Below are 12,850 nucleotides of genomic sequence, written 5' to 3'. Positions count from 1 at the left end.
TTAGGCTAATATAAGCTAACTTAAGCTCGTAAAGTAGCTACTTAGCTATAGTAATCTTATTAGAAGTTAATATTAAGTATATAAACTCCATAATACTACCTCTAATCTTATTAATAATATACTCTAAGTAGTACTTATTTATATTATAATTAGTATTTTCTAAGTGCTTTATAATACGCTAGAGTTAATAATTAAACTTAAGGTTAGTATTATTATTTATAAAGATAAGTACGTTAGGTATTTTTTAAAATCCGTAAGTAATAAAATAGGACGAGGCTAGAGTAGTTTCGTAACTACCCTACGTCTCTAAATATATTAATTATTATTTTAGTACGCTAAAAGTAGCGGTATTTTAAATAGAGCTAGCCTAAGAGCCGTTTTCTAACTACTTTAGTTTTTTAGTTATAGCCGTATTATTAGTATAGGCTTAGGTAAGGGCTTCTTTTATAATATAGAGCTTTATAATAATAATATATATAAAGTTAAGGTTCTTATAGGTTATTATATATAGGCGCTTAGTATTATTACTTAGTTAGTTAATAATAAAAGCTAGGACTTACTCTAATTAGTACTAAGTAATACGTATTTTTAGTTACTATTCGATCTACTTAAGTAAGGTCTTTTTATTATTTTTAAAGTATAGCTTTTAAATAAGGTTAAGGTTAATATATTACTTAACATTCTTTTTAAAAAGGATATTATTATAAATATAAATAAGTAAAGTAAGCTAATTAGCTATATTATTAAAGTATATTAAGTAATCGGCCTAAGTAGTAGAGGGTAAAAAGCGCTTTACTAACTAGTTAAATAGCGCGACCTTAAGGTTAATAACTAAGAGCTTAGTACTTTTATTAGGGCTTATAACGCTCTATTAGGACTTATAAAAGCGGCGACTTTATTAAAAACTATCAATATAAAGGGAGACCTAGCCTTTTTAACTATATTCTCTAATTATTATGTTTAATAAAAGGGGTATATACTTAGGGGGTATTAATTACGCTACTTATATATAATTAATTTAGTTAGCTATTACTTAGCTCTCTTATACGCTTTTTTAATAAGGGTAGCTAGTTAAAATAGTAAGTAGTTAATTAATTAAGATATTATTATTCTGTTTTTAGAGAATAGTTAATTAAGTAACGTTAAGTAGTATTACGAAAGGGAACTCGAGGTAGGTTAGAACGCTACTATATTAACCTAATTAACTAAAGACTTAACGTAAAGAGGGAAAAAATAGAATAGTAAATAGAAGCTAGTAGGCTAGCCCTTTGGGCCTAGCGGTCTAGCTCGTTACGTGACTACTAGGAGCTCAGCCTCGCAGCCTAAGGCTGAGCTACAGGGCCCACAGGGCCCTGGTGCCCACTGCCGTGACACCTGTAGATAATGCGGTACTTAACCATTGTGGTAATAGCGGATAGGAGCTGGGCTCATAACTGTCACAAAAAGCGGGCCCACTCAATGTGGGCAGCATTAACCACATCCATATCTCGTGACAGTATTCAGTATAAAAACAGAGACACCCAAAATCAAGGGGTGGTATTCCGAAACCGAGAATCGAACTCGGGGCTATCCCTAACCTCTCGAGAAAATGAGAGGGCATCATGTTGGCCACTATACTATATCGGATTTAACGGCTAGCTAGACATCTGATTGCAGGGCCTTAGACTTGGTGGGCCAAGACTAGGAGTGGGTATTGGTGTGGATGTAAATGTGGGCGTGAATATTGAGGACCCATAGATGAACATGAGTCCCTCACCACTCATGCTGTGTTCATTGCTCTGTACGTGGTTTATACTAGCTGATGCAGTCGGTGATATTTGATAGACGAATGAGTCCTCGGGATATCCATGCGTAATTTCTAGGAATATGAGTGAGTACTAGTCTCGGGACTTTCGTTCCTGTTTTGATGTGTGAATTTCTGATGCCCTTGGATGATGTGAGTTTTTCTGAGCTTGCTGCCCGCTATGTCATCGCTGAATTCATTAGATTCGGGCATTGCACAATTTTTAATGGAGTTTTCTCGCAAAACTGAATGTTGGTACTTGGCTAACATCTCTTCGTGCCTAAATAAAGTCTTCCACTTTCTTGCTCTTAATAAGGTTCCTATGCTGAAGAAGAAGTTTCGCAGCTCCTCCTCGCCATTCCAGGTCCATAAGTCGGGGATGATGACGGTCTTATGTTCTAGATCCATTGAGATTGCTATCATTGAAAATGTAAACACTTTGATATAGACACGAAAGAGAAAAAAAAACGTTGTTCAGCTTACATCGTGGCCGAAAAGGTCGCTTGCGTCCCATCCTCGAAGATACAAACAAGGCGTTCAAAGGCCGGAGGGTTTCGTCTGCCCCATCACAGTTTTCACTGTCGTCGCCTTGCTCGATACAGTGGCACAAGCCGTGATGCCCGAGCCGGATCTGGCTTGGGTACTTTCTGAGGTTCGAGATGCAGACTTAGATGCCACCGTAGCGTCCAACATTCAGGCAGGGTCACCGCCGCTCCGCGTTCCAGGACACGATCTAGACCCAAGTGGTCTTAACAACGTGTGCGATAACGGTAATGTATCACCCTTTCGACAACAACATACGGATCGCAAGTAAGAGTGCATGCACAGCGCAGTGCCGGGAGTGGTGAGCAGGTTTGCGCCTTCAGCTATCTAACTGTTCACCATCAAGAGTTAGAGGATATTCGTGTGCTGCTTCTCCGCAATGTACTGACCCATGCATCCGTTCTGGAGCGGCATATGCAGGCGTCGCTGTCGACATTGCGATGGGCGCGGTAGTACCTAGGGTGACCTCGCTAACGGAGGCGGAGTGATGAAAACATTGGAGCGATTGGCGTTAGATGCCAGAGGTACCTTGCACGGGGGTCTCGACAGCGGATTGAGCACTTTTGTATGGTAGCTGAGGCTGTCGGAGCTAGAGTAGAGGCTTAGTTACCTTAGTTCACAGAAGGGGTTTACCTGTTGCATGCCCCCTTATGCCGTCGTACAGTTCTCAACCTTCGCATTAAAAGTCTATTCCGACTACGAGCTAAGGGCAGCAAAGGGGCCAGTCCGATGCTCAACCGGACCTCACTTGTTCCTCCACTAGATGGTTGGAATCTCCCATACATATCGTCACACAAATTCAATCAACATACAGCAACTGACCCTTCGTCACCAACAGGCCCTCAACATCAACCCCGGCAATGAAGCGCCAAAGCACTTGATTTAAGCATCTACGTGCTCCAATAACAGTAACTAAGTGCTTGAATAACAGCAGTTACGTGCCTTGCAGCAGAATTAATGTGCTTTGGGAGAAAAGTTCATGTGCTTCACTGCAGCTGTTGGATACTTCATTTACCTGCGACACAAATGCATCTAACATCAGCACCTGTTGCTATCCAATATCTAGTTTCTTCACCCTCAAGAGAATCTGGGAAATGACTGCAGCCGTCTTTCGGACAGGCAGAAGCACCGCGCCTCGCGTTTACTCATTAAACTACAAGTACAATACGTCGCACAACCGTTTTGTCAATCAAGGGCCGTCGGCGCAAGCTTACCTATTGTACCAGACAACGTAATTATTGTCTATAATATGCACCTACATGAAGAAGGGGTACGTTGCCATTGCCGAGGCGTGAAACGTAAGGAAGCTATTGCTCGACTCGTCCATCTGATGAGTCTTCTGTCTGTTTCACTTCTTGGTTAAACATGGTCGTTCTCATGTTCATCATCGCCTTTGGTGTCGCTTTTGTCCTCGATATCTTCAAATGGAATACAACATACCCACATCAAGGAAGCCTAGCAAATCTTGCTTTCGGTGAAACCATCAATTTATTCACAACTAAAGACACCAGACGCCCGTCATTCAATCTGTCCTGGGGAGGGGGCGTCCTGGTCAAGTTGTACAAGACGTGGAGGTTACAGGTTGGTGCTCTGCATAACGCCAGGTGGCCACATGCCAATAATAGTATTCAGTCCTTCTCCGTGCCATGAAGCAAAAGCCAGCTCTCGACACCAAGTGCCACGACAATCTTCTGGTTCAGCTAGGCAAACTTGCCAAATATGCTCGACGGACACCTGCTCTCCAAGGTCCTTCAAGCACTCGATCCCTCGTCGGCTGTCTACTGTGTCTGTGGAAGTCAATAGAGCACAGGGGATAGCAGGAGTAATTGAGTACTTGGAGCCTATGAAGTTGGCAGCGGTTTCTTACAAGCCAAGCTGCAGTGTTGGGCAGTCAGAAACAGTCCAGAGTGGTTATTTGTACTCCAAAATGTCTTGGCAAGTGATTGTTGCCTTGACCTGGTGGAACTGGAAGCACCTTTGAAGTATTCCCGCCTGCGTCGGAATGAGGGTGACAATGCCGAAGGCCGGTCAGGCTGGAATTGGTATTTAATCATGTCTAAAACGTTGACGCAACCTTATCTGCTGGCCTGTATACCCGTGAAGTCAACTCTTTGCTCCGGGAATCCACTCGAGGAACTCGGCTATAGTGATGCTGTTGTGGGTCAAATTTCCTGGACACATGATCGTGGTCTTGATGAAGTGAGACTTGTCGAAGTTCGTGACTATGCCAGAATGAGTGGGAGCCGGCATTACGAGACTGCTGCTAAAAGCTCAGGTCGTTGTTGTCGCGGCCTTGGTGATGGTCTTGGTTGGTGATGCCGATGACACCAACACAGGCATTCATCACGAGCCATAAGCTCTCGCAGCCTAGGCCGATGGTTTGTTCTGCTTGAGAAACTCGTTACTTGTGATCTGGTTGTTGTCAGTGATTCCCTTGTAGGTAGTCATTTTGCGAACGAGGTGGGACTTATCATGAGTCTTGACCATGTTGGTCCGGGTTGAGGGAGGCGTCGTGGTTCCGTTGACGGCTGTAGTGACAGCCGCAGTCACCTATCAGCTTCTCATCTTAATCGGCTTGGTATTGCTGTATCTCAGTACTCTTGCATAGACAATAGCTTCTAGCTATAGACCCTCGCAAATGAAGCCAAATGGCGGGTTCCACTCCAAGAGATCAGTCAGGGAGATCGCACTGCAGCCACCCATGCCATGGCAAGTGGTTGCCGATATGAAGTCATTTTGCAAACATGCTCCATATTAGATTTGATAGACATAGGCGCCGTCAAACCGCTCGCCGAAGCAGTGTCCGGGTTTGCCGTGGTGGTAACAGAGCCAGGAGAAGAGTTCTTCATCGCAACAACATACTTTACCTCGACGAAGACGCTGATCGGCGCGCCGGTGCTGTCGACGCCCAAGGACGATGAAAGCGTGAAATAGGTCTTCCTGCAGCATCCAGAATGAAGTCTTCGACCTAGAGCCGGGCGCTTTCGGCCAGTGTCGGCGCGGCATCCGGTTCCTAGGCGGTCAGCGCTGCCGATAGCGCCGCTAGGGCCCGGCATGTCGTCGTCGCGATTAATGCCTACACAAAAGGGATCGCTCCGGGGGTCCTCAATACCTCAATACCGCTTCATATCAAATCGTCAGTCAGCCTCTCGACGACAACGTTCGGCGCGCCATTCTGCCCAGAACACGTACCATATATGTCCCAGGATCCGGCTCCACGTGGACGGGCGTCTCCATGTCAGCATCGACGGGCCAGCCTTTCTTTACGACGAGCGATGAACCCTCGGCCTGAGTTCCAAGTCGAAGCCGGCCCGCTGCCACCAATCGTCGACATCACGGCAATAACATTGGGGTCCTTACGACCCACCTCGGCCAGAGCGCGATCGGGAGGGCCAAGATGGTATTAAAAGAGGCGTCGTCCGGTCCGATAGCTATCGAGGTAATAAGGCAGTTATCCTCCGTCGAAAGGAAGCCCCTCGGTATATCGTAGTAGAGAAGACTGGTAATTACGAAGGTCGCGATCGTTAGCGCTAGTATGATGCCCGGCATCGCAACCGTCTTGCGGACGGTCCAGCCGTACCGGTGGGTCAGGGTCAGCGTTGTCGGGCCGGCGGGCATGAGCCACCATCTCGCGCTCCTGTCGGCTGTCTTCGATAGCCTCGATCTCTGTGCCCTGTTGTGCCCCTGAATCGACGCCATCCCGTGTTTATCCCATCGACTGTGAGTTCATGTCAGTAGATTAGTACGTACCTTCTATGAGGGAGCAGAGAATCACGTATTATTCAATAACTATCCGTTTAGCACTCGTCTTATTTCCAACCCATGCACCCGACTAAAAAGTGCCCACGTTGGAGAAAACTGGAGGTGTCTGTACTGACGTCAAGTCGCAATCGATGGGATAGCACATTCTCACTGGACGACCCTGCGGTCTTGGTCGTCCGCAGACGGCTTTGCAAAGACGCCACGAACGCTCGTAGCCGAGAAGCGGAACTGCGGGCCGGAGTTGAGTTGACGCAATATAGCTGCCCTGGCCGATCTATTCTAGATCTCCTTGTTTAGGGGGCTGGAGATCGCCGGCGTCGATGCCAAGACAGCCGATGGCCATGTCCGCCTGTCGTCTCTTGAGGCAAAAGACCTCGTATATCGACATCCAGATCGGGCCGATCCTAACGATGAAGCCAGACACGGCCGGATAAACGGCGGGGGCCGGATAGCCGACCGCGGCTGTCAGGCGTAAAGTCGGGGTCATTGGCGGTATGAGGGTCGAGGGGTTCGCAATTGAGGGTGCGACACTGGGAAGGAGGTCGAAGACCTGTTTGGCCCGCGGTCACTACTAGTCTTCGTTCCGCCTGAGAACCAGATGAATCTCGCAACACTGCCGTACCTCGCGTGACGCGGCTTCACGGGTCTGTCGACGTTTGGGAGTTGCTGAGGTTGAATACCCGTGCTGCTGGCCGGCACGATGATGCGGCGCGGCTCATGTTTACCTTTGACACAGTCTATGAACTCTACCACCGCAATGTTGTCGGCCATTCCGAGCGTAGTCTTGAGCGAGTCGGCGAGGCCGGCCACCATGCCGGGGCCGACCACCACGTCAATGTCATGCTTGTACTTCTTGTCGAGTCTCGCCACCTCGTCAACGGGATGGCAGGCGCATGTAGTCATAAATCCCGGTGGAGATGCCGATGGTCGAGCGCAGGCTCTTAGAGATGGTCGATCTTCTACTCGATAGAAATGGCCGGCAACAGCCCGTCAATCTGCTCGTCTGGGCGCGAATGGTAGCGGAGACGAGCGAGGAGTTGCCGCTCTCTAAATGGGTGACGGAAAATGCCTGCCTGTCACGCCGGATCGTCGGGTCGACGTTCTCCAAAATGTGTTCGCGCGCGTCGCCGAAGTGGCGCGGGCGCAAGAAGGCTGCCCTGGATACCATCACCCACCTCCAAAGGAGACTTTCACGAAGGCATAGCATGTATTCAGCCCACTGCTCCAGGGCTATCTAGACTTCGCGGAATCAACCATCAATTGCCACATTTTGCCGGAGCTGAAAGCCTACGGGCCACCGTGGACGCAGGCGCAGGCGTCATGGTGAGTGATGTTGATATTCTGGTGGTATACAAGTCAGCAAGGCAATCCATTCCGGCCGGCATGAAGTCCAGCAGTCGTATTCGACTGCGAATGTGGTATGGAAGGAAGTTGGTGGGCAGGGACCAGAATTCCTCTGTTGGGTGGAAGTAGGTGGAAGGGCCCGTTGGCATGGGGCGGGCAAAGACGTTGACGTTGCTGTCAAAGAGACTATTGTAGAAGATGTCGACTTCCTCGCCGAACGCGACCAAATTGCTGCGTTTGGAGGTGGAAGAAGGAGGAAGTGATATATAAGTGGAAGGGCCGTTTGCAGCCGCCCGACCACCTTCCGCATCCCCTTTCCTGCCGTCAATATTCCAATCAGCGCCTTCTCGCCGGTAGAGATGCGTACGTGGGTCATCGTCATCAGGAGCGTCGTCCCGTAGGCAGTCGGCAGGCAGGCCGCGTGGGCGAACAACACGGCATTCGGTATCGGCTGGCAGAGCGCAATACTCGAACGCAGCGGTGTCTCGCAGCGTCATACCCATCATGTCGGCGCCAGGGCAGTAGTGGTCCGGTCGCGATCCGCTGGTCGACGGGCCACTCTAACACATTGGCGCGGCTTGGGAAGGATAGGCTGTCGGGGCTGAACAAATAGAAAGATGCGAACAGATGTCATCACCTCATGGGTACAGCATCTTCAATGGCTTTGATGCCCCGTTCATCATTAGAGAGCAAATTTTCGTTTTCATCACAGTGTCTGATGTTACGATAAGAGTAAGTGATAGCCATGGAGCTTTTGCAACGAAACTCACAGCTTCTTCTGTTGTTCCCGTGCGCCTTTGCCACCCTGCCAGGATGCAGCTATCGAAACCATCCTGTGAGTGTTTGATAATTAAGACCGCTGTGGATGAGGGCAATTCGACCTAGCTCTCTGTGCCGTTAAGGTCAAGGACACCGGTTGACCTGGCACGCCTTTCGAAAGATGAGCAATGAGGCCAGCGGCGCCTGGCAGTGTTATGATATAGATCAAGCATTTCATCATTGTGAGCCTCTTGTACCACGAATTCCAGTACAATTACTTTGCTCAATTCTCGGTGAGCGAATCGCAGGGCCGGATGTAACCAAAAGAACTGAGTCGCTGCGATAGACTAATACATGCTCTCCATAACATCATGAGAAATATGACGATGACACTAAGCTCTGATACGTGACAAGGAGATCTGCCAAAGAACTTGTTGGGATATTGACGGGTGCGAACGGCCCTTCCACCCACTGCCACCCAACTGAGGATTCGAAGGCTCTACTCACCAACTTTCCTCATTCCATATACATACGCAGTTCAATACAACTAGATATTCAGCTTCATACCGGTCGAGAGCCTGCAATTCTGACGTGTATACTAACAAAACTGATAACGAGCCTCGAGAAAGAACATGAACGCATCCCCAAGGCTCCAAAGTATTACGGTTAAAGACCTTCTGTGTTGGTATCCCTATTACAGGGTAATTGGTTCGAACCGTGGGTTGACGAAGAGATCAATTGAACTATATGAATTTCTGCGTAGGTGTAAAAAGGAGGTTCTAACTGTAGGTTGGGCAGGCCGCGATAATCGTAAGTAGGGGCCGTAATTGGCCCCTGCGCGGCCGCCGTATGCCGAGGTCGAATTGGACTTCTAATCCGACATCCTGCGAGTACTTGGTTCAAATAAGTAGATCGCGCGTCTCACTGCCCCCCAAGCAATCTAGCCCAATCTGGCTGCTTCATTCGCCATGGGGAGTGTGCGCACCGAACCATTCTAGTTACATTAAGAGAAGGAAGCCCCCGAGTAAACCAGATGAAAGTGATTGTTCAAACATCAATCAATATTCAAATGACGCCAAACCAAAACCTGATCTTCTGAAAGCCCTAAAAGTGTCGCCAGGTGTCTTCAAGTCTGAAATTAAAGGAAGCTCGCCAACCGTCATATGAAATCAAACATCAGAATAAACGTTCTACTTCAGACTGGATCTCGTTGTCTCGTTCTCTGTGAAGACCTCGAATTTTGTTCAAAGTGACCACAGATTGCATTATATTCGCAGCTTTCTCCGAAGGCCTCAACGATCTCGCCGACTGTGATAATCGCCGGTGTGTGGGCGGAAGACTATGGGAGAGGTGTAGGCGTGCCGCCTACCCCTTCATCTGTGTAGCTATCCCAGCTCTCCAAAAAGTCTTTTTTGTTGTTTGTTACGAAAAGAAAACCCTCATGTTGATTTGACAGACTCTCGCATATCTGATAGTGTGGGGATCGTATCTTGCGTTTTGCACACATCTCAGTGAATTCTTCAGCAGTGAGTTGCGCCATGCCATTCTTGCCTCTGCTTCCGGGTAGTCGTCAATCACATTCAATTTACGTCTGCCTCCAAGACGTAAGCGTTCTGCTATACCCATTATAAAAGCTCGACGTGTTTCAGAAGGTGGAGAAACATTGGGGCCTTTGCCTTATCCAGAATGGGAGCTCGCTGTGTGCATTCGACGGAAGCCGAATCTGCGTTCTATTTCTCAACCCAGCTCCGATATGTTGCGGTTCTTTCTGTCATGTCTTTGAATCATGCTCCGGCCTCTCTTGAAGCAAGTCTAAGTATTACAGTGTCCCTGAGTTTCAAAGACATCGGTTAAGATGTACTCCGAGCCGATCGGCCTCACCTTGCCTGTGAATGCCGTGTACGATCTGTGCAAAGTTGCACAATAGAAGCCTTATTAGGGTGGTGACGTCCGTCAGCGCCTAAAAGTCGGGCATACAAAATGGCGCCCGGGATGCCCATTCTCTCTAGGTATGGTATCGTAGCAAGCCCTGAGACACTTCTCCACTCTAGTCAAGGCTCCGAGTCTTATCTAGGACTGTCTGTTGTTATCGAATATGGGTTCAGTGCCCAGGGATCGCCAGAATCCATTCTCAATGCGGCGCTTGTCAATGTTCATTACCTCCGTGATCTGATGATAATTGTCTTCATCAACGACAAGCCCACCGTCAACGCTTCAGCTTGCAGTGTAGGGTTTCTCCTCAGAATGATGTGGCAGCCTTGGCTGGTGGCTGGTTTCTGGCATCGGAATCTAGGCAATATGGATGACCCATTTCCAAGATGTGGCCAATGCCATAGTTAAAAAATGGTAAACCTTTGGGGCGTGTTCAATCCTCTCATTTGATGGGGTGCACAAGGTGGATGGAATCGGGATCTTATATGGGGCTGCCCGCTCCGAGCCTCTCGCCTTGTTCTGCAATGTGGCAAAGTGATCGCTCCTTCTGTAGCTGTTGCACCTGGTCGATCTAACGACTTTCGTGTTTCTACTCGTTCGTGTAGTTTTGTTGATGCGGCTATGGTATTTCTCGCCGTCGCTGTTTCAGTGACGGCTGCTGTCGCTTACTTTGACATTTGCTTTTGTTTCCTTGGAGACTCTGTTGTATGCTGGCCAATGACCTCGGGCTTAACGAAGGCGCTTGTTGAGTCAGTCAGTGACCTCGATCAGCATGAAATGAAAAGAATAGTCAACCCCTGTGGTTATTTTCTGACTCTTTGAAGTGACGTCATCTACTTTATATGTCATACGGCCAAAGATTTCTTATTTCAAAGTAAGGCGTCTGAACAAATCCTGCCTCACAGAGCTGCAAACCAGCACCAAGCGATCTTCTTGAGGTCGCCAACGACTGTCTCTCTCACAGACACCCCAGCGTGGTTTGTGTAAACCGAACGTCTCAGCAGTACTCATACACAAGAACTTGTCGTTGACCTGCAATCACCGTCTCCCATTTTACTCTTGTGTCTTCTGAGTAGAGATGAGAGGCAAGGAATCACAGGACGCGAGACTCATCTTCTTCCAAGCAAATTATCTAGATCAGTTGAAGACCCTCGGCCAACTTAGCGTTATTCAAAAGGTGGATTCGGCCGTGCAGAAGCTTGAGGCGTCAGCAGTGGATTTCAATTCATTCATCCCTAGACCAGTGGAAATCTCAAGTTGTAGTAGAAAGCTAAGAAACCACAAAAACTGATAGACTTCCTTCGAGACACCTGCCAACATAGACTGGTGATGAGATTCCATCCAAACGGAGGCAGGTATACGTTTCTTGATCACAGCCAGCCCCTTCTCAGTTACCAATTACGACCTACAAAATCAGTTCTGTGAGATCCCCAAGCAGGAGGCCATGTACTAAGAGCAAAAGCCAGCGTTATTTCTTCCTCTAAGCGTAAGAAGCTGGTCCTAGGCCTTGTCAATGTAGGGGTGTCGTCATCTGACAATAGTCAGGCCGAGAAGGGAAATGAGGACCAGGAGGATGCCCTTACGGCTATGGTCCTACATGCCCCGACTTGGTAGTGAGTTGTAACAAAATAGCGGCTCCGGGGCTCCGACAAAACCAAGACCTCGATCGGCCTTCGAGGCTCTGACACTATCGGCCTGTTGGTATACGCATCAGCAGGGCACTTTTGCGGCCAGTGGGAAGTCTAATAATCGTATATTGACTGTGTGATGGGAATTCGGAAGGAGAAGCTTGCTGAGCAGAGTCCACGATTCCTTCGTTGGGTGTATGTAGGTGAAAGAGAACTCGGTAGGAACTTGACGTGGGGCCATCCCGCCATCCATATCCTCCTTTTCTCCTCAGAATCATTCCAACACAACCTCTGTCACTGCCTCGAGTCGATTGAAAGGGGTATATACTAAGAGTTTCACGATGAACATCTCTGATCGCGTACCCATCATTAGTGCCGGTGATCTCCTTCACGTGAATCTCAGCTTTAGAACAGATGTCGAGATACTAGCGAGCACCCGCCACTCGTTTCGCAGTCTGGCGGATGGTTTTACGTCATGCTCAAACCCCATCTTCGTCACCAACTGAACCATGGGTTTGACCACTGGTTATCGCGTACAGTCTAACATCCACACGTTCGAGTCCAACTGCCCGTCATGAAGTTGAATTGCCTCATCAGCAGTTTCATACAACCAAAGATCGTAAACCATCTAGGATGAGCACTGCATGAACTGAGCAAAGACCCTGGATTGAAGTCAGCCTTTGATTCGCTGGATTGACCAGCATAGCTAGCATTGGACCTAGTTTACGCATCTTTGGTTATCGGCCGTTGGAGATTATCGTCAATAAGAGCGGAAATATCCTCTTTTCAATTACTCGAGTAGCGTTCTATCGATGGTTAACATCACTTCTCATAATGGCGGAATGGCTTCAACCATCCGTAACTTTACTGTGGCCATGTGACTTCGGTCATATCATTATACAGTGGTTGCGCTAAGAATCATATTCGCTCGCACCCGCCCTTAGTGCGAGACTCGTTCCTATCTTTACTCCTGCTGGGCAGCAAATCTTCAATTCAATGATTACATATCTCGATGCCTACCTTGTAATAGCACGACATGTGGCCAATGAGATGTTGTTTAGTGTCTGATGTAAGGTTTCTCTTCACACAGTCGCGACTG

General features: G+C 48.1%; 1 protein-coding gene and 1 non-coding gene across 2 annotated transcripts; both read right to left on the bottom strand.

The window, feature by feature from the left end:
• Positions 1-1,539: 1,539 nt before the first annotated feature.
• On the bottom strand, positions 1,540-1,626 carry CLUP02_tRNA346. Its single transcript has one exon. It is a non-coding gene; the product is annotated as a tRNA-Glu (tRNA).
• A 2,963-nt stretch (positions 1,627-4,589) lies between these two features.
• CLUP02_18381 (uncharacterized protein) lies at positions 4,590-8,264 on the bottom strand (the record flags this gene model as incomplete). Its single annotated transcript, XM_049297283.1, has 11 exons — positions 4,590-4,711; positions 4,811-4,854; positions 5,189-5,430; positions 5,519-5,614; positions 5,687-6,044; positions 6,240-6,316; positions 6,462-6,618; positions 6,711-7,026; positions 7,380-7,990; positions 8,070-8,147; positions 8,203-8,264. 11 exons carry the CDS (start codon positions 8,262-8,264, stop codon positions 4,590-4,592), a joined length of 2,163 nt encoding a protein of 720 aa, XP_049138507.1.
• Positions 8,265-12,850: the final 4,586 nt, after the last annotated feature.

Source organism: Colletotrichum lupini, chromosome 11, assembly GCF_023278565.1.
Source record: "Colletotrichum lupini chromosome 11, complete sequence".
In the NCBI taxonomy this organism is placed as follows: Eukaryota; Fungi; Ascomycota; class Sordariomycetes; order Glomerellales; family Glomerellaceae; genus Colletotrichum; species Colletotrichum lupini.
This window is presented reverse-complemented; position numbering and strand designations above follow the sequence as displayed.